This window comes from Silurus aristotelis (genome assembly GCF_946808225.1).
Source record: "Silurus aristotelis genome assembly, chromosome: 5".
In the NCBI taxonomy this organism is placed as follows: domain Eukaryota; kingdom Metazoa; phylum Chordata; class Actinopteri; order Siluriformes; family Siluridae; genus Silurus; species Silurus aristotelis.
This window is the reverse complement of record NC_139578.1, coordinates 524,138-543,813: the sequence shown is the minus strand read 5'-3', so window position 1 is coordinate 543,813 and position 19,676 is coordinate 524,138. Positions and strand designations below refer to the sequence as shown.

Sequence of the window (19,676 nt, the reverse complement as noted above, 5' to 3'; positions counted from 1 at the left end):
ACACACTGTCCATTCTGACATGCAAACTCCGCAGGGTCACAGGTGCTTTTCACTGCACACACACACACACACACACACACACACACACACACACACACACACACACACAGAAAAGAGAAAGAACAAACTTCACACACAGGTCGATCTGTCTCTCTTGATCTGTCTCTCTCTCGATCTGTCTCTCTCGGTCTCACACACACTGTGCCTGTCTCTCTCTCTATCTGTTTCTCACTATCTGTCTCTCTCTTGATCTCTCTCTCTCTTTCTCTCTCTGTCTCTCTCTTGATCTGTCTCTCTCTCTCTATCTGTCTCTCTCTTGATCTGTCTCTCTCTCTGTCTGACTCTCTCTTGATCTGTCTCTCTCTCTATCTGTCTCTCTCTTGATCTGTCTCTCTCTCTGTCTGTCTCTCTCTTGATCTGTCTCTCTCTCTATCTGTCTCTCTCTTGATCTGTCTCTCTCTCTATCTGTCTCTCTCTCTCTATCTGTCTCTCTCTTGATCGATCTCTCTCTCTCTCTCTCTCTCTCTCTCTCTCTCTCTCTCTCTCTCTCTCTCTCTCTCTATCTGTCTCTCTCTCGATCTGTCTCTCTCTCTATCTGTCTCTCTCTCTATCTGTCTCTCTCTTGATCTGTCTCTCTCTCTCTATCTGTCTCTCTCTTGATCTGTCTCTCTCTATATCTGTCTCTCTCTTGATCTGTCTCTCTCTCTATCTGTCTCTCTCTTGATCTGTCTCTCTCTATATCTGTGTCTCTCTTGATCTGTCTCTCTCTCTCTATCTGTCTCTCTCTCTATCTGTCTCTCTCTTGATCGATCTCTCTCTCTCTCTCTCTCTCTCTCTCTCTCTATCTGTCTCTCTCTCGATCTGTCTCTCTCTCTATCTGTCTCTCTCTTGATCTGTCTCTCTCTCTATCTGTCTCTCTCTTGATCCGTCTCTCTCTCTCTATCTGTCTCTCTCTTGATCTGTCTCTCTCTATATCTGTCTCTCTCTTGATCTGTCTCTTTCTCTATCTGTCTCTCTCTTGATCTGTCTCTCTCTTGATCTGTCTCTCTCTCTCTATCTGTCTCTCTCCTGATCTGTCTCTCTCTCTATCTGTGTCTCTCGGTCTCACACACTTTATCTGGTGTGTAATCAGCAGGTAAACATCTCAGCCCTGTCGGTGTGTATTAACTCATCAGAAAGTGTTTCTGACAGGAAGCAGTTTGTTTGTTCTGCTTCCTTGTGAGCAGGTGATGAATAAATACGCAACTCGAGGAGGTAAAAATAAAGCTGACATAAGGTTCAGAGCCGTCCCTCCGGTGCTCAGAACAGCTTACACACCGAGAACAGAGCGAGCAGTTTGCTGAGCTCGCTAATGCTGCGCTTCTAATTAGCCTTTACGATTAGACGTTTCTTCACGTGGAATCAGGCGTGTAAGTGAGGACATGAAGCGAGAGAGCTGCTGAGCTCTGGTGTCACGCTCGCTCTCACCTGATCATCCCACGTGTCCCTCAGAAACATCACCGGACATCACTGAACATTCTCTCTGTATTCATCAACGCTTTAAAGGAAGTCTTTCCATCCCAAAAATAAACAAGCAGACAGGAGGCTATGACTGCAGCAGGAGATATTTATTTAGATCCATAAACAGCTCCAATCACTTTCATTTCATTCCAGGAAATCTGCACCATCACCATTTCCATTCTTTACATGAGAAATTCTCTCATCAGCACCACATTGGCCTGAAGATAAATCAATTCCGTGATGTCTTTCTCTCTCTCTCTTTCCCTCTCTCTTTTCCTCTCTCTCTCTCTCTCTCTCTCTCTTTCTTTCTCTCTCTCTCTCTCTCTCTCTCTCTCTTTCCCCCTATCTCTCTCTCTCTCTCTCCATCCTTCACATCATTGCTTAATTAATATTTGATTAATCATGAATGTGGTTTTGTTCTCTGTAGTTCGAGGATCACAAAAGGGTGTATGATGAAGGTATTTGGTGTTTTTATTTGGCCAGGATTTTAATTATTTGGTTAAAAAGCTCATCTTCAGGAGAACGTGAAGCTGAAGATGAATGAAGAGGAACACGTGTTGTGATGAAATGATGTGTGTTTTTTCCTCGAAAATGAAATGAAAATGTTGTACATAATTATACCCCATTGCATTCATAACATCTGTTTCTATTTATTTCTCGAGATGGAAAGACTTCATGTCGTATTGAAAGAGTGATAAAATGAAGCTTCTCTCCTGAAAGTCGTGAGTTACAGCAGCTCTTCTAAAATCAAACATCTCACGCCCGATGTCCAGGTCACAGAGATGCTCATAATACAATTCAACAACTAAGAGACATAAGAGACATGTCCCCCTTATCATGTTACCTTCTCCAGAACACACACCATGCGCTTACATCATTGAGCCACTGACAGGACGGTAAGTTCTCACTCCAGCTCATATTAATTACTAACACACAGATAACACACAGGGTTTATAATCCACCTGCTCCAACATGCTGCTGGTGGGGTTTTAGATTAGTTTTGTACTGGCAGGCCACCGTAGTGAAGAGGAAGAGGAGGAAGAGGAAGAAGAGCAGGAGGAGGAGGAAGAGGAGGAGGAAGAAGAGCATGAGGAGGATGAAAAAGAAGAAGAAAAGCAGGAGAAAGAGGAGGAGGAGGACGAGGAAGAAGAGCAGGAGGAGGAGAAAGAGGAAGAAAAGCAGGAGGAAGAGGAGGATGAGGAGGAAGAAGAGCAGGAGGAAGAGGAGAAGAAGAAGAAAGGAGGAAGAACAGGAGGAGGATGAGTGAAGCAGACGAGAGAAATGAGAAGGAAAGAAGATGTTTTTGTGGAGCAGCTCCAGGTGAACTCACCACAGATCAGAAGGTTGGTGAGGTTAAGTGGAAGCTGTGGTTGGTGGTGAAGTTTTGCGTGTGCTGCTCACCCTGAGGTCTAATAAACAAGCCTGAACAGACACACTAATGAAGCGTGATCATCTGGACTGTAGGAACTGAACCGGTAGCTGAGTTTGTGTGTGTGTGTGTGTGTGTGTGTGTGTGTGTGTGTGTGTGTGTGTGTGTGTGTGCGCTGATAAAGTCGCTCCCTCTGGAAATGTTTAGACCAATAAAAATGTGATTTTAAGGTGATATGAACGTTGATGAACATCTCCATATTTATTTAAATCCTAATACAAGCGTTAAATGTGTTTTTCCTGCATTTCATCTTCTCCTGCGTGTGGAGATGTGGTCCAGGACCCGATCAAGACAATAAATAAAAAGATTCATTTTTAAAGGCGTTGCTTTGATACACGGCACAGATTTTAGCTCAGGAATGCTTTTTTATATGAATAATAAACAAATGAATCATTACGTCTTTTTTTCACTAAACAAACCAGCATTAGATTCTGTTTTACACGAAGACCCAGGATACAAGATGTGGATCACAACAACCAACAGCCCAAAGTGACGTCTGCTTCATGTCCAGCTCATATCCATGAAACTGTCCTTTACTTGAACTTAGACCCAAATCTGTGATTATACTAAAATAATAAAGTCCATATAATAATCCAGTGAAACGAATCCCGTACCAATACGCCTCCAGATCAGATCTGCTTTACACGCGTTCAAGAGTCTACCATATGAGGAATAACAAAAGATCTTGGAGATGTGTTGGACAAGGGGACAAGCAGAAGCTTTAAACAGCCACGAGGAGAATTACTCGACTCCTGACGAGATCTCCTGACGCTATCAATAATCCCCAAAGACAAGAACATCTCGTCCATGAAAGATTTCTGCTCTTTTGTTTGTTTTTGTTCAGGATGAATGTAGGCCACGTGCGACACACGTCCACGTTAACGTTAGTTATTAAACGCTTTTCACCCTGAGGCTCGAGAACAATGGAGAAAACACTCTCTCTTCAGTGACACGTGAATCGAATCGTTCTGCCAAAACGTCAAACTGCAGCATGATCGTGAAAAACGTGACACCATGACGATCAACTTCTTCAGCAGTTTGAGCTACAGGAGCTCGTCTGCTGGACCGGACCACACGGACCTGCCTTCACTCCTCACGTGCGTCAAAGTGCCTCAGCTGCACCATGCAGTTCTAATAGATTCTGACCACTGCAGACCAGGAACAGTTTTGGAGACGCTCTGACCCAGACGTCTAGACGTCACAATTTGTCAAACTCGCTCAAATCTTCACACTCATTTTTCTGCTACTAACATCAAGTTTGAGGACAAAATGTTCACCTGCTGCCTAATAAATAAATCCACCCACTAACAGGAGCCATGATGAAGATCATCAGTGTTCTTCACTTTACCACTCAGAGTCTTATGATATTAGATGGATCATGGATCATGGATACTCACGGCAGTCTTCCTCATCGCTGTTGTCGGAGCAGTCGTCATCGTCGTCGCATCTCCAGATGGTCGGGATGCACTTCTTGTTCTTGCACTGAAACTGTCCGTCCTCACACTCCGTCTCAGACCCTGAACATCCGGAGCGGGAAAAAAAACAGACAATCAATATTCAAATCAATCAACCAATCAAATCAATCAGATCATTAAACGCCTGAGAAATACACTCCCAATAAAGAGAGACAGCGCATGCGCTCCCCCTCGCACGAGGACACCCCCCCTCCCCTTTTCCTCCATTCCACTACATAACGGATTTTAGCTAACAGGCTAACTGTCACAATTTACCTCAGGAGCTCGAGTCAAACCCGCGCCACATTCTCATCAAATAGAACAACAAATCTCACCATACACGACCGAGATGTTGTTTATCACCGTTTACATTTATCAATAAATCTATAAATAAATACATTTAAATATAAGTACACACACACACACACACACACACACACACACACACACACACACACACTATACCGTATAAGTGTCAAATCGCGTCAGGTGGAAAAACCTCACATTCACTTTACCGCATTTACATCCTTCTTTTTATAAAAACATCGGAATGGTTCAATGACGTATGTTTTCTGCATCACTGCCTCACAAGAAGACAATAAAACGGATTTCTTTGTTTTGTTTTTTTTTTTTTTTTAACAAAAACCGAATTTCTCCACATTTTCCCCTAAAAAACGCACCTTTCCCGTGACACGGCTGCAGGACGAGCAGGTGGAGAAGGAACAGTATCCGCCAGAAGAACATCCACATCTCGGGGTTACAGCGTTCATCCACCGGAACCGAACAAAGGGAGAAAACCCGGTTAGAGCAGAGCAGAGAAGAGCGGAGTGGAGCAGAGCGCCGTCCTGTCCTCCTCCTCCTCCTCCTCCTGTCCTTCTCTCTCTCTCTCTCTCTCTCTCTCTCTCTCTCTCTCTCTCTCTCTCTCTCTCTGTTACTCTCACCAACTATCTCTCTCTCTCTCCCTCTCTCTCTCTCCATCTCTCTCCCTCTCCATCTCTCTCTCTCTCTCTTTCTCTCTCTCTCTCTCTCTCTCTGTTACTCTCACCAACTATCTCTCTCTCTCTCCCTCTCTCTCTCTCCATCTCTCTCCCTCTCCATCTCTCTCTCTCTCTCTACCTCTCTCTCTCTCTCTCTCTCTCTCTCTCTCTCTCTGTCAATTTGAACCGGTGACGATTACACTAGTGGGCGTGGTTTACCCTAATTCTGCATTTTGTACGCAGACCGGTCGCGTTCCAAACAGCTCTGTGCTCCCTACACCCAGCGCCCTACACAGCGGTGAATTAAACGGGTTCCACATTTTACATCTATTTGAAGTTCAGCCATGAATGAAGACAGACACACACACACACACACACACACACACACACACACACACACACACACACACACATGGACACGCTTTTTAACACGCTTTTATCCATCAGCAGCAGCAGCAGTTACTGATACTCTCACATTCCTCTGTGTTCATCATCTACAAACTCTATACTCATAAACATTCATATTCACTGTACATTCATGTTATTCAGGACGTGAATCTGAAGTCTGTCTTCTACATTCTGTCTCTCTGTCCTGTCATATATTCTGTCCTTTCCTTACCAGTCTATTCTCTCTGTCCTGTCCTCTCTTTCAGACTCTCTGTGATCATCTGTGATCATCTCTGTTATATCTATCCTGTCCAGACCTGCTGACCTGCTTCTCAGTTCCTGTCTGGTGTGCGCTTTGTTTTATTTTGTCCTGTCTGATTTGCCCTGGACCGAATCGAAGCTGTGTCTCCAGAGTGAACATGAGGTTGGATTGAGAGAGAGAGAGAGAGAGAGAGAGAGAGAGAGAGAGAGAGGGAGGACAAAGCAGCTGAAAACAACACCCAGAACATCTGGATTCATCTATCACAGTTCTGAAGTGTTTATTCCTCTGATGGAAATGTCACACTCTCGTTCTTTACACATCAACACTCTTTATCCTTCACTCCAGAGGACAGAGCAGTGGTACCAGGCTCGGTTCACTGGCCTATGACTGGGGCAAACAGCTGCCTTGTTCTTTTCTTTACATTCAGAACAGATGTGTACAGATGTGTGGAAGGTTTCGAGTCAAGACAAGTGGATTTTAATAATATACAGTGAATATACAGTCTGTAGAGTACACAATAAAGCCTACATAAAACAATATACTGTACAGTTAGTGTGTGTGTGTGTGTGTGTGTATGTGTGTGTGTGTGTGTGTGTGTGTGTGTGTGTGTGTGTGTGTGTGTGTGGAGCAAACAAAGACCTCCATAACTCTTTCAGCTGTTCCCACAATCTGCTGCAGGGTCTTGTGATCCCAAACCAGGCAGTGATTCAGCTGCCCAGAACATGGTGAGGATCAGTGCTGGTAGCTGGACTTAGCAACTTTGGAACTTAGGAACTTTGGAACTTCAACTGGTGTTGAAGACCAGGTGAGGTTCTTCCTCAGGTGAACACCAAGGAATTCGGTGAACTTTACAGAAAGTGAGTAAAAGTAACATGGAAATGAAAATATACCTTTTATACAGGTGTTACACCCACAGATGTTTGGGTGTGAGTTCTCTCTGAAGGTAACACTGCTGCAATTCTTCTATAAACCCTTGTAACACAAAATAACACCCCTAATCACCCAAATTAACCCCAAAAATAACACCCCTAATGACCTAAATTAACCCCAAAAATAACACCCCTAATGACCTAAATTAACCCCAAAATAACACCCCTAATGACCTAAATTAACCCCCAAAATAACACCCCTAATGACCTAAATTAACCCCCAAAATAACACCCCTAATGACCTAAATTAACCCCCAAAATAACACCCCTAATCACCTAAATTAACCCCAAAAATAACACCCCTAATCACCTAAATTAACCACAAAAAATAACACCCCTAATGAACTAAATTAACCCCCAAAATAACACCCCTAATCACCCAAATTAACCCCAAAAATAACACCCCTAATGACCTAAATTAACCCCAAAAATAACACCCCTAATGACCTAAATTAACCCCAAAATAACACCCCTAATGACCTAAATTAACCCCCAAAATAACACCCCTAATCCCCCAAATTAACCCCAAAAATAACACCCCTAATGACCTAAATTAACCCCAAAATAACACCCCTAATGAACTAAATTAACCTCCAAAATAACACCCCTAATCCCCCAAATTAACCCCCAAATTAACACCCCTAATCACCTAAATTAACCCCCAAAATAACACCCCTAATCACCCAAATTAACCCCAAAAATAACACCCCTAATCACCCAAATTAACCCCAAAAATAACACCCCTAATCACCCAAATTAACCCCCCAAATAACACCCCTAATCACCTAAATTAACCCCCAAAATAACACCCCTAATGAACTAAATTAACCCCCAAAATAACACCCCTAATCACCTAAATTAACCCCCAAAATAACACCCCTAATCCCCCAAATTAACCCCCAAAATAACACCCCTAATCCCCCAAATTAACCCCAAAAATAACACCCCTAATCACCTAAATTAACCCCCAAAATAACACCCCTAATCACCTAAATTAACCCCAAAAATAACACCCCTAATCACCTAAATTAACCAGAAAAAATAACACCCCTAATGAACTAAATTAACCCCCAAAATAACACCCCTAATCACCTAAATTAACCCCCAAAATAACACCCCTAATCACCTAAATTAACCCCCAAAATAACACCCCTAATCACCTAAATTAACCCCAAAAATAACACCCCTAATCACCCAAATTAACCCCAAAAATAACACCCCTAATCACCGAAATTAACCCCCCAAATAACACCCCTAATCACCTAAATTAACCCCCAAAATAACACCCCTAATGAACTAAATTAACCCCCAAAATAACACCCCTAATCACCTAAATTAACCCCCAAAATAACACCCCTAATCCCCCAAATTAACTCCAAAAATAACACCCCTAATCACCTAAATTAACCCCCAAAATAACACCCCTAATGAACTAAATTAACCCCCAAAATAACACCCCTAATCACCTAAATTAACCCCCAAAATAACACCCCTAATCACCTAAATTAACCCCCAAAATAACACCCCTAATCACCTAAATTAACCCCAAAAATAACACCCCTAATCACCCAAATTAACCCCAAAAATAACACCCCTAATCACCCAAATTAACCCCCCAAATAACACCCCTAATCACCTAAATTAACCCCAAAAATAACACCCCTAATGAACTAAATTAACCCCCAAAATAACACCCCTAATCACCTAAATTAACCCCCAAAATAACACCCCTAATCCCCCAAATTAACCCCAAAAATAACACCCCTAATCACCTAAATTAACCCCCAAAATAACACCCCTAATCACCTAAATTAACCCCAAAAATAACACCCCTAATCACCTAAATTAACCACAAAAAAAACACCCCTAATGAACTAAATTAACCCCCAAAATAACACCCCTAATCCCCCAAATTAACCCCCAAAATAACACCCCTAATCCCCCAAATTAACCCCAAAAATAACACCCCTAATCACCTAAATTAACCCCAAAAATAACACCCCTAATCACCCAAATTAACCCCCCAAATAACACCCCTAATCACCTAAATTAACCCCCAAAATAACACCCCTAATGAACTAAATTAACCCCCAAAATAACACCCCTAATCACCTAAATTAACCCCCAAAATAACACCCCTAATCCCCCAAATTAACCCCCAAAATAACACCCCTAATCCCCCAAATTAACCCCAAAAATAACACCCCTAATCACCTAAATTAACCCCCAAAATAACACCCCTAATCACCTAAATTAACCCCAAAAATAACACCCCTAATCACCTAAATTAACCACAAAAAATAACACCCCTAATGAACTAAATTAACCCCCAAAATAACACCCCTAATCACCTAAATTAACCCCCAAAATAACACCCCTAATCACCTAAATTAACCCCCAAAATAACACCCCTAATCACCCAAATTAACCCCAAAAATAACACCCCTAATCACCCAAATTAACCCCAAAAATAACACCCCTAATCACCCAAATTAACCCCCCAAATAACACCCCTAATCACCTAAATTAACCCCCAAAATAACACCCCTAATGAACTAAATTAACCCCCAAAATAACACCCCTAATCACCTAAATTAACCCCCAAAATAACACCCCTAATCCCCCAAATTAACTCCAAAAATAACACCCCTAATCACCTAAATTAACCCCCAAAATAACACCCCTAATCACCTAAATTAACCACAAAAAATAACACCCCTAATGAACTAAATTAACCCCCAAAATAACACCCCTAATCCCCCAAATTAACCCCCAAAATAACTTCCCTAATCACCTAAATTAACCCCCAAAATAACACCCCTAATCCCCCAAATTAACCCCCAAAATAACACCCCTAATCACCCAAATTAACCCCCAAAATAACACCCCTAATGAACTAAATTAACCCCCAAAATAACACCGCTAATCACCTAAATTAACCCCCAAAATAACACCCCTAATCCCCCAAATTAACTCCAAAAATAACACCCCTAATCACCTAAATTAACCCCCAAAATAACACCCCTAATCACCTAAATTAACCACAAAAAATAACACCCCTAATGAACTAAATTAACCCCCAAAATAACACCCCTCTAATCCCCCAAATTAACCCCCAAAATAACACCCCTAATCACCTAAATTAACCCCCGAAATAACACCCCTAATCACCCAAATTAACCACAAAAATAACACCCCTAATCACCCAAATTAACCCCCAAAATAACACCCCTAATTACCTAAATTAACCCCCAAAATAACCCCCCTAATCACCCAAATTAACCCCCAAAATAACACCCCTAATCACCTAAATTAACCCCCAAAATAACACCCCTAATTACCTAAATTAACCCCCAAAATAACCCCCCTAATCACCCAAATTAACCCCCAAAATAACACCCCTAATCACCCAAATTAACCCCCAAAATAACACCCCTAATGAACTAAATTAACCCCCAAAATAACACCCCTAATCCCCCAAATTAACCCCAAAAATAACACCCCTAATCACCTAAATTAACCCCCAAAATAACACCCCTAATCACCTAAATTAACCCCAAAAATAACACCACTAATCACCTAAATTAACCACAAAAAATAACACCCCTAATGAACTAAATTAACCCCCAAAATAACACCCCTAATCACCTAAACTAACCCCCAAAATAACACCCCTAATCACCTAAATTAACCCCCAAAATAACACCCCTAATCACCTAAATTAACCCCAAAAATAACACCCCTAATCACCCAAATTAACCCCAAAAATAACACCCCTAATCACCCAAATTAACCCCCCAAATAACACCCCTAATCACCTAAATTAACCCCCAAAATAACACCCCTAATGAACTAAATTAACCCCCAAAATAACACCCCTAATCACCTAAATTAACCCCCAAAATAACACCCCTAATCCCCCAAATTAACTCCAAAAATAACACCCCTAATCACCTAAATTAACCCCCAAAATAACACCCCTAATCACCTAAATTAACCACAAAAAATAACACCCCTAATGAACTAAATTAACCCCCAAAATAACACCCCTAATCCCCCAAATTAACCCCCAAAATAACTCCCCCAATCACCTAAATTAACCCCCAAAATAACACCCCTAATCCCCCAAATTAACCCCCAAAATAACACCCCTAATCACCTAAATTAACCCCCAAAATAACACCCCTAATGAACTAAATTAACCCCCAAAATAACACCCCTAATCACCTAAATTAACCCCCAAAATAACACCCCTAATCCCCCAAATTAACTCCAAAAATAACACCCCTAATCACCTAAATTAACCCCCAAAATAACACCCCTAATCACCTAAATTAACCACAAAAAATAACACCCCTAATGAACTAAATTAACCCCCAAAATAACACCCCTAATCACCTAAATTAACCACCAAAATAACACCCCTAATCACCTAAATTAACCACAAAAAATAACACCCCTAATGAACTAAATTAACCCCCAAAATAACACCCCTAATCCCCCAAATTAACCCCCAAAATAACACCCCTAATCACCTAAATTAACCCCCAAAATAACACCCCTAATCACCCAAATTAACCCCAAAAATAACACCCCTAATCACCCAAATTAACCCCCAAAATAACACCCCTAATTACCTAAATTAACCCCCAAAATAACCCCCCTAATCACCCAAATAAACCCCCAAAATAACCCCCCTAATCACCTAAATTAACCCCCAAAATAACACCCCTAATCCCCCAAATTAACCACAAAAATAACACCCCTAATCACCTAAATTAACCCCCAAAATAACACCCCTAATCCCCCAAATTAACCACAAAAATAACACCCCTAATCACCTAAATTAACCCCCAAAATAACACCCCTAATCCCCCAAATTAACCACAAAAATAACACCCCTAATCCCCCAAATTAACCCCCAAAATAACACCCCTAATTACCTAAATTAACCCCCAAAATAACCCCCCTAATCACCCAAATTAACCCCCAAAATAACACCCCTAATCACCTAAATTAACCCCCAAAATAACACCCCTAATCCCCCAAATTAACCACAAAAATAACACCCCTAATCACCTAAATTAACCCCCAAAATAACACCCCTAATCCCCCAAATTAACCACAAAAATAACACCCCTAATCACCTAAATTAACCCCCAAAATAACACCCCTAATCCCCCAAATTAACCACAAAAATAACCCCCCTAATCACCTAAATTAACCCCCAAAATAACACCCCTAATCCCCCAAATTAACCCCCAAAATAACACCCCTAATTACCTAAATTAACCCCCAAAATAACCCCCCTAATCACCCAAATTAACCCCCAAAATAACACCCCTAATTACCTAAATTAACCCCCAAAATAACCCCCCTAATCACCCAAATTAACCCCCAAAATAACACCCCTAATCCCCCAAATTAACCACAAAAATAACACCCCTAATCACCTAAATTAACCCCCAAAATAACACCCCTAATCCCCCAAATTAACCACAAAAATAACACCCCTAATCCCCCAAATTAACCCCCAAAATAACACCCCTAATTACCTAAATTAACCCCCAAAATAACCCCCCTAATCACCCAAATTAACCCCCAAAATAACACCCCTAATCACCTAAATTAACCCCCAAACTAATCCCTGAACCCCCCCCACCCCCCCCCCACCCCCCCCATGCGTTTCAGACTGTTCTAGAAAGTCCAGTGTCTGCGTTCCCACGGGAAGAAAAAAGAACGTTACAAAGTATATGTGGTGACGTCACGTCTCGGGGTGAAAGCGTCGCGCGCTGCTCCCGCGGTAAACCGTTGTGAGTTTTGAATTAAAATGGAATCGGTCTCGAGTAACCGGAGAGCCTCGCGGATCCCCAAGTGCGCGCGCTGCCGGAACCACGGCCTCGCGGTGCCTCTGAAGGGTCACGCGCGCCGGTGCCGATTCTCTCAGTGCGAGTGCTGGAAGTGCGCGCTTATCTCCGAGCGCACGCGCATCATGGCGAGACAGCGCTCGGGCGGCGTCGGGAAAGAGGGGCGCGGGAGAGGCGCCGCCGGAACCGGGAACGCGACCGGTACCTCTGCAGGGGTAAACAGTGACCCGCGCGTCACCCGGATCCTGGCGCACACCGGGGAAGGCACGTCGTACCCCGAGCACGAGCCACCGGCACCGGCACCGAGCGATCCGGAGACCCCGCACAAGTCCACTGATTTTAGAGCCGGCGCTCAGGACAGCGGGGTTATGAGAGGTAACAACTCAAAAACAACTCAATAAATCAACTCGAATATAACCAACAACTCTAATATAACAACATTAATATTTATATTAAATAAAAATATAAACACAGCTAGCATACCGGCTAATCATACAGCTAGCATTTAGCTACAAGCTAACAGCGCTTCCTAACAGACTTCTCTCCTTTTTTTTACTTTTCATTCATTTTCTCTTTTTATTATTATTATTATTTTTTATTTTATTTTTTTATTTCCCTTTAACACTTTTATTTTTCTGTGTGATTTGAATATTTATATATGGAGAAAAATCAGTTCCCTTCATTTTAATTTCCATTTAATTCCATTTATTAAATAATCACATTTCACTAATAAAGAATATCAAATAAAAAAAATGGTACATTTATTTTTATTTAATTCTTTTTTATTTATTTTTGTTTAAGTAAATTTATAATGTGTATTTAATTTACTGAAAAATTCAAGAAAAAAAACAACAATAAATTGTTTAATTTGATAATAAGAAAATGTATATTTATATTAATACAGTAAACACATTATTATTATATTCAGGGGGAAATAAAAATAAATATTATTATTACTTTTGATGATTTGATGTTTATTTTTATGATTTTGAAGTGAATTTAAAATCTTGTGAAATGAATGTATGATTTAAATGGTGATATAAAGATAAGAAATAGAGATGCTATAAAAAGGTTGCTTATAAATATTGGCCCCCAATGAACACAGTAATTGATCTGATACTTATTTAAAGGCAGAGAATTGGGTTGGATCGTGTGCCATCAGGGTCACCGGTGTTAAATGTGTTAGTATTGAGCTTATAAAGTGGAGGTGAAGTGTTGAGTCAGGTGTTTTTGGAGCTGTGGTTTGTATTTGTATATTTATTAGGCTGAGAATGTTTTATTTTCTAGAGCTGCCCCATTTGCCCTGGGAGCAGATGTTGGCAGAAAGAGCCCAGAACGCTGTTTATTGTAGAGACGTTCCCATGCCGACGCCCTTTCACCTGAGTGTTCCTCCCTACGCCAACGCCTACCCGCACTCCGCCTTCCTGCTCAGCCTCGGAGCTCCTCCACTCGGGTTTCCTCCTGTTCCCCAGGCGGCGCTGTTGGAGTCCAGACAGGTGAGGGGTGAAAGGTTTCAGAGTTTGGGGATATAGAACACTAATGAACACCTTCTGACCAATCACAATCCAGAATTCTTCAGAGCTAAAAAATCAATAGAACAAACCTTAAATATTAGAAGTTTGAGAAGGTTTTTTAAAATTATTATTATAGGAAGGTCCTGGATTCTTCTACACGCCGTATCTCCTTCACCCAAATCTCGATCTGTACCACACCAGGGACGGAATGGACGGAGTGGACATGTCTCCTCTACATTACGGTACGAGAGATTCACACGTCAAAGCTCTAACCTGAGATTATTAATGTTCTATTACACATATTGCTCAGTAGTGATCAGGCAGAGCTCACAGTCAGATCTCCTACAGTTCCAGGGTTTGACATTCTCATCTATACGTTTTTTTGTTTACATAAGAAACACAATGGGAGAGATTTTATTTACAGTGACGTCTCATTTCACTTTCACCCGTTTCATGTGATTTGGGTTGTGGGTTCAAATCCCATCCCTGTCAGAGCGTCACATGGATACAAATAAAGAAGTGTTTATTACCAGTACATGATTTCAAAGCTTTAGATTTATTTTATATAATAAACACACACTTTGTGTTCAGGAGGAACCTGAAGACGGATGAGCAGGCAGGAGGACGCTGATCTACACTTTCCCAATGGAAATCTGTTATATGGAGAAAGAAGGATCTAAAAAATAAAACGTTATAACTTCGATATAACTTTATACTTTGTATAAAATTAGTTGGGTGTTCATCATTTCTGTTAATTTTTTCAGCCTAGACATCTGATAAAGAGGATTTCACTGTAAATGTTTATTTCATTAAAAAAGATTTACGCAGTTCTGATTATTTGCATTGTGCATTTTACATCCTCACACAGGACGAGAAACAAAAAGAACCAATTAACCATCAGAACCAAACGTGGAGCTTTTTATATGCAGTATCAAATGCTCCTGAGGGTCGTTTTAATCCCTACAGCCATGATTATAATTCTGCACTTTATTCGGGTCTTTCCATAAAAAAACTTGAAGCATTAAAAAAAAATCAGTTTCATAAGTGTGTCGTCGCTGCACTTCCTGTTTTTGGCCACCAGATGTCACCAGAACGTGCTGGAGTCTGCTTCAGGTCAATGTTGAGCAGGAAAATGATGAGATTTAAGAAACAGTCAAACAAATCATGAAAATCAAACAAACACCTGCTGATTCACGCCATCAAACAAGAAAATAAGAAAAATTGATGAAATGACACAGAGAGTGTAAATCCTACTAATACAAAACAAAACCAAATTTTAATTTGAATATTAAATCAGATAAATCTCAGTGAAAGAACAGGAGCTACAGAGCGATGGAATCATTTCTGATCGAGTTCAAATAAAAACTAATGGTTCATTTGGGAGTTAAATGAATCGACTCTTAATAGTGAGCCGATTAATAAAATAGCAAGCAACTTGTTTCATTCACTTTTTTATTGAAGTAATATTTTATTTCCTGTGTGCATCACTGTCACCATAGAAACACTTCCTGTTTCCTCCAGTCACAGGGAAGGAGAGGAGACTCCGATTCACTGTGAAGTCCACACAAACTGGAGACGGGCACAAGTGCACAGAGGAACATTTTAAAAATCCTGAAAGTAGAAAAGGAACCAACAAACTACATGCCATTGATCCAGAGGGAACATCACGCCAGGAGGAACCAGGAACCAGGAGGGAGGAGGAAATATACAGAAATATTACAAATCCAAAGAAATCTATTCAAGAGATTCCATGAGTTCGAATCATAACCAAGAATCACTCGCTAAAGTCTCAAACACAAGTACACACTCTTCACCAAGCTTCTACTGTGTGTGTGTGTGTGTGTGTGTGTGTGTGTGTGTGTGGAGCAGCTCATGTCAACACGAAGGTCCACTGAAGTCCCCTCAAGTCGTCAGATGTCCATGTTGAGGAGGTTCACGGCGATCGCGCTTTACTTCCTCGACTTCATCTTCCGCCGCGCTTCTTTCCCCGGACGCTTCTGTCCACAGGGGGAGCAGACTTTAGTATCTCACACACACACACACTTCTACCAAACGTTAAAATAAACAGCTGTAAAACGTCCTCACGTTCTTCTGGCCTGCTTTGCTGAACTTCTTGCCCACTTTGCCGTGAGCCACTTTGCCCCTGAATCCCGACACGTCGCCATGGCTCTCCTTCGTGTTCCACTTCGCTCCTTTCTTCTTCCCGCCGAAGCCGAACTTCGAGTCCTTGTACTTCCTCTTAGCACTGAGGCTGAAAACAGAGCGTCCAAATCAACAACAGCGCAAACACACCAACACACCATACTACAGAGGAACCCGGAGGGAACCCGCGCACGTCTACTCTGAAGTTTCGCCTCCTTTAGACAATCCATGCTGCAGCCAATCAGAGCAGGTTATGGTGTTTAAACAAACATCGTGCGATAGAAGAATCTTTAATGATTTCGTTATTGACAGTTAGATTAGATGGCAAGATCAGATAACTAGATTAGACCGGTAAATAGACGGTGAGATTCACATTGGGACAATAAGATTAGATAGTGAGATTTAACTGTGAGATTAGATCATTAGATTAGACGATTTGATTAAACAGTGAGATTGGTCGACTGGTTTATACACTTATGTTAGACCTGAGATTAGATGATTAGATTAAACAGTAAAACTAGAAAATGAGATTAGATTAAATGTTGAGATTAGACAAATTGATTAGACACTGAGATTAAACTGTGAGGTTCGATAATTACATTAGATAGTGAGATCAGATGTGCGACGTGAGATTGAGCTAATATTAGATGAAACTGTAAGATTAGAGATTAGACAGTAAAATGATTCGATGACTAGATTAGACAGTAAGATTAGATGTTAGATTAAGTAGTGAGATTAGACAATGAGGTTGAGCTAAAATTAGATGATTAGACTGTAAGATTAGACGATTAGATTAGACTAATGTCATGTCCTTACCCTTTCTTATTAACGTGTGGTTTAGACGGAGCTCCTGTTGCCTTCTTCCCCTCGGCATCTCCTTCCAGGAAGTCCAGTTTATCACTCATACCTGTTACACATCATCATCACTCCATCAAACATCAAACAAACAAACAAACCAAACGAGGATCAAACGAGCGAAAGAGAGGAGGAACCTTTCTGATATTTCTTCACCGCCGTCATCATAGACTTCTTCTCCTTCTGCCTCTTCTGCAGAACCTGGACTTGGACCTGTGGAGTTGAGGAACAAGGACGTGATGAACACAGCGAGAAGAACAAAATGGTTCTATTTGAGTGAAGGGTCGAAGTCACGTCACCTTCTTGCTGAACTTCCTCTGCTCTCTCAGCTTCTTAGCTTTCTCTGATTTCTCCATCGCCATCTGCTTCTGGATCAGCTTCTTCCTGACCTACACACACACACACACACACACACACACACACACACACACACACACACACACACACACACACAGTGAAGTGAATTCACAGTAAACTCAAACACCTTGACTGAATTGGGATTAGATTAGACAGTAAAACTAGATATTGAGATTGGACATTAAATTAAGTTTAGAGAGTAGACAAAGTGATTAGACAGTGAGATTAAACACACACACACACACACACACACACACACACACACACACACACCTTCTGCATGTGCTGATCAGATTTGGTCATCTCGGCGAAGTAATCGTCCGGCCGTTTGGTGAGAATCTGTAACTTCTGTAACCTGGGCAGAGCCTCGAGAACAGAGGCCTGGGCCTGACGATAACTATACACACACACACACACACACACCAGCCAATCAGATCGCAGTGTTTAACGAGTGTAGTGGGAGGAGTCAGTGGGCGGGGCTTTATTAGTGTAGATGCTTTCCAGAGGAACATGAGAACAAACACTCACAAGAACATTTCCCTCTGAAAGTCATCATCTGCGTTGATCTGGTCTCCACCTGGTCCTGGTTCCACCCTCCCTTCTGCTTTAGCCAGGATATCAAGAGCGGGTAGAGTGGTGAGATCCAGCCTCTCCACCCACACCAGGTTCCTCTTAAACTCTGCCAGACATTTCTTCAAACCCTCCTGGAGACACAAGATCAGGAAGTTTGCAAAAATCTATAGCTTTATCAACACATAACCATCTCTCCACCCAACCATCTCAACATCCAGACATCTCTCCACCCAACCATCTCAACATCCAGACATCTCAACATCCAGACATCTCTCCACCCAACCATCTCTCCACCCAACCAACCAAACAACTCAACATCCAGACATCTCCCCACCCAACCATCTCTCCACCCAACCAACCAAACAACTCAACATCCAGACATCTCTCCACCCAACCATCTCAACATCCAGACATCTCTCCACCCAACCATCTTAACATCCAGACATCTCTCCACCCAACCATCTCTCCACCCAACCAACCAAACAACTCAACATCCAGACATCTCTCCACCCAACCATCTCAACATCCAGACATCTCCCCACCCAACCATCTCAACATCCAGACATCTCTCCACCCAACCATCTTAACATCCAGACATCTCTCCACCCAACCATCTTAACATCCAGACATCTCTCCACCCAACCATCTCTCCACCCAACCAACCAAACAACTCAACATCCAGACATCTCCCCACCCAACCATCTCTCCACCCAACCAACCAAACAACTCAACATCCAGACATCTCTCCACCCAACCATCTTAACATCCAGACATCTCTCCAACCAACCAACCAAACAACTCAACATCCAGACATCTCTCCACCCAACCATCTCAACATCCAGACATCTCTCCACCCAACCAACCAAACAATTCAACATCCAGACATCTCCCCACCCAACCATCTCAACACCGAATTATCTCATAATTATTCTAACATTCAGAATTAAAGCCACCATCTGCTGAGACTCACCACGTTGTTCACTGCTTTTTTCGGTTCCTCTAATGGAACGTTCATGCCGGGTTTGAGGAGTCCTTTAGCGAAAGCTTCTTGAAGCTGCGAGAGTAAAAAGAGATTTTAATTGTAAAACTTCAGCAACGTTCTGATAAGTTTTTGATGGAAAACAACTTTATAAACAGAGTGAACTTATTAGCATGATTAGCCAAAAGCTATCAAGCGGCATAAAAACTCTCATAAAACATGTAGAATTATTGCGACCTCTCCATCTGAGAGCTTGGAGTCGTGATCTTCCCATTCCTCTCCCAGCTGCTGATCCTCCTCTGAATCCGACATCTTTAATAAACAGATAATAAACAGATAATAAACGATTATAAACTCTGATCAGATTCTCACGTGGCCTTGCAGAAAGACCATGTGCACGCGCAAAAATGCTCCGGCTGGCGCAATGCTCATGTCGAACAAACGTTCCGTT

The 19,676-nt window shown here is 41.8% G+C and overlaps 3 protein-coding genes across 4 annotated transcripts in view; 1 reads left to right on the top strand and 2 right to left on the bottom strand.

Moving 5' to 3' along the window:
- LOC310727010 (low-density lipoprotein receptor-related protein 8-like) overlaps nucleotides 1–5,304 on the bottom strand; it is a 20,717-nt gene extending 15,413 nt beyond the window's left edge. For both annotated transcript variants that reach the window (XM_083543056.1, XM_083543057.1), the window contains exons 1-3: nucleotides 5,064–5,304; nucleotides 4,327–4,446; nucleotides 1–52 (exon numbers count right to left, since the gene is read on the bottom strand). The exon at nucleotides 1–52 is cut by the window's left edge and continues 71 nt beyond it. In XM_083543056.1, the coding sequence (XP_083399182.1) occupies nucleotides 1–52; nucleotides 4,327–4,446; nucleotides 5,064–5,133 (242 nt within the window). In that variant the 5' untranslated portion in view covers nucleotides 5,134–5,304. The remainder of the gene's footprint in view (nucleotides 53–4,326; nucleotides 4,447–5,063) is intronic.
- A 7,464-nt stretch (nucleotides 5,305–12,768) lies between these two features.
- Nucleotides 12,769–15,146, top strand: LOC310726623 (uncharacterized protein; the record flags this gene model as incomplete). The annotated part of the gene is made up of 4 exons (XM_083542369.1): nucleotides 12,769–13,180; nucleotides 14,093–14,301; nucleotides 14,456–14,561; nucleotides 14,911–15,146. The coding sequence occupies 4 exons, from the start codon at nucleotides 12,769–12,771 to the stop codon at nucleotides 14,919–14,921; spliced, it is 738 nt and encodes a 245-aa protein (XP_083398495.1). The 3' UTR covers nucleotides 14,922–15,146.
- A 608-nt stretch (nucleotides 15,147–15,754) lies between these two features.
- On the bottom strand, nucleotides 15,755–19,661 carry ebna1bp2 (EBNA1 binding protein 2). Its single transcript, XM_083542477.1, has 9 exons — nucleotides 19,463–19,661; nucleotides 19,217–19,300; nucleotides 18,202–18,377; nucleotides 17,947–18,070; nucleotides 17,616–17,705; nucleotides 17,454–17,529; nucleotides 17,278–17,368; nucleotides 16,405–16,570; nucleotides 15,755–16,316 (listed from the first exon to the last, which is right to left on the bottom strand). The coding sequence occupies exons 1-9, from the start codon at nucleotides 19,535–19,537 to the stop codon at nucleotides 16,269–16,271; spliced, it is 930 nt and encodes a 309-aa protein (XP_083398603.1). The 5' UTR covers nucleotides 19,538–19,661; the 3' UTR covers nucleotides 15,755–16,268.
- Nucleotides 19,662–19,676: the final 15 nt, after the last annotated feature.

Excerpts from the sequence above, each read along its gene's own strand:
- ebna1bp2 (XM_083542477.1), bottom strand. The coding sequence starts at position 19,537 with ATGTCGGATTCAGAGGAGGATCAGCAGCTGGGAGAGGAATGGGAAGAT. Across the intron at positions 17,369-17,453 it reads GGTGAAGAAATATCAGAAAG|GTATGAGTGATAAACTGGAC; the intron begins GTTCCTCCTCTC and ends GATGTGTAACAG. Across the intron at positions 16,571-17,277 it reads CCACACGTTAATAAGAAAGG|CCTCAGTGCTAAGAGGAAGT; the intron begins GTAAGGACATGA and ends CTCTGTTTTCAG.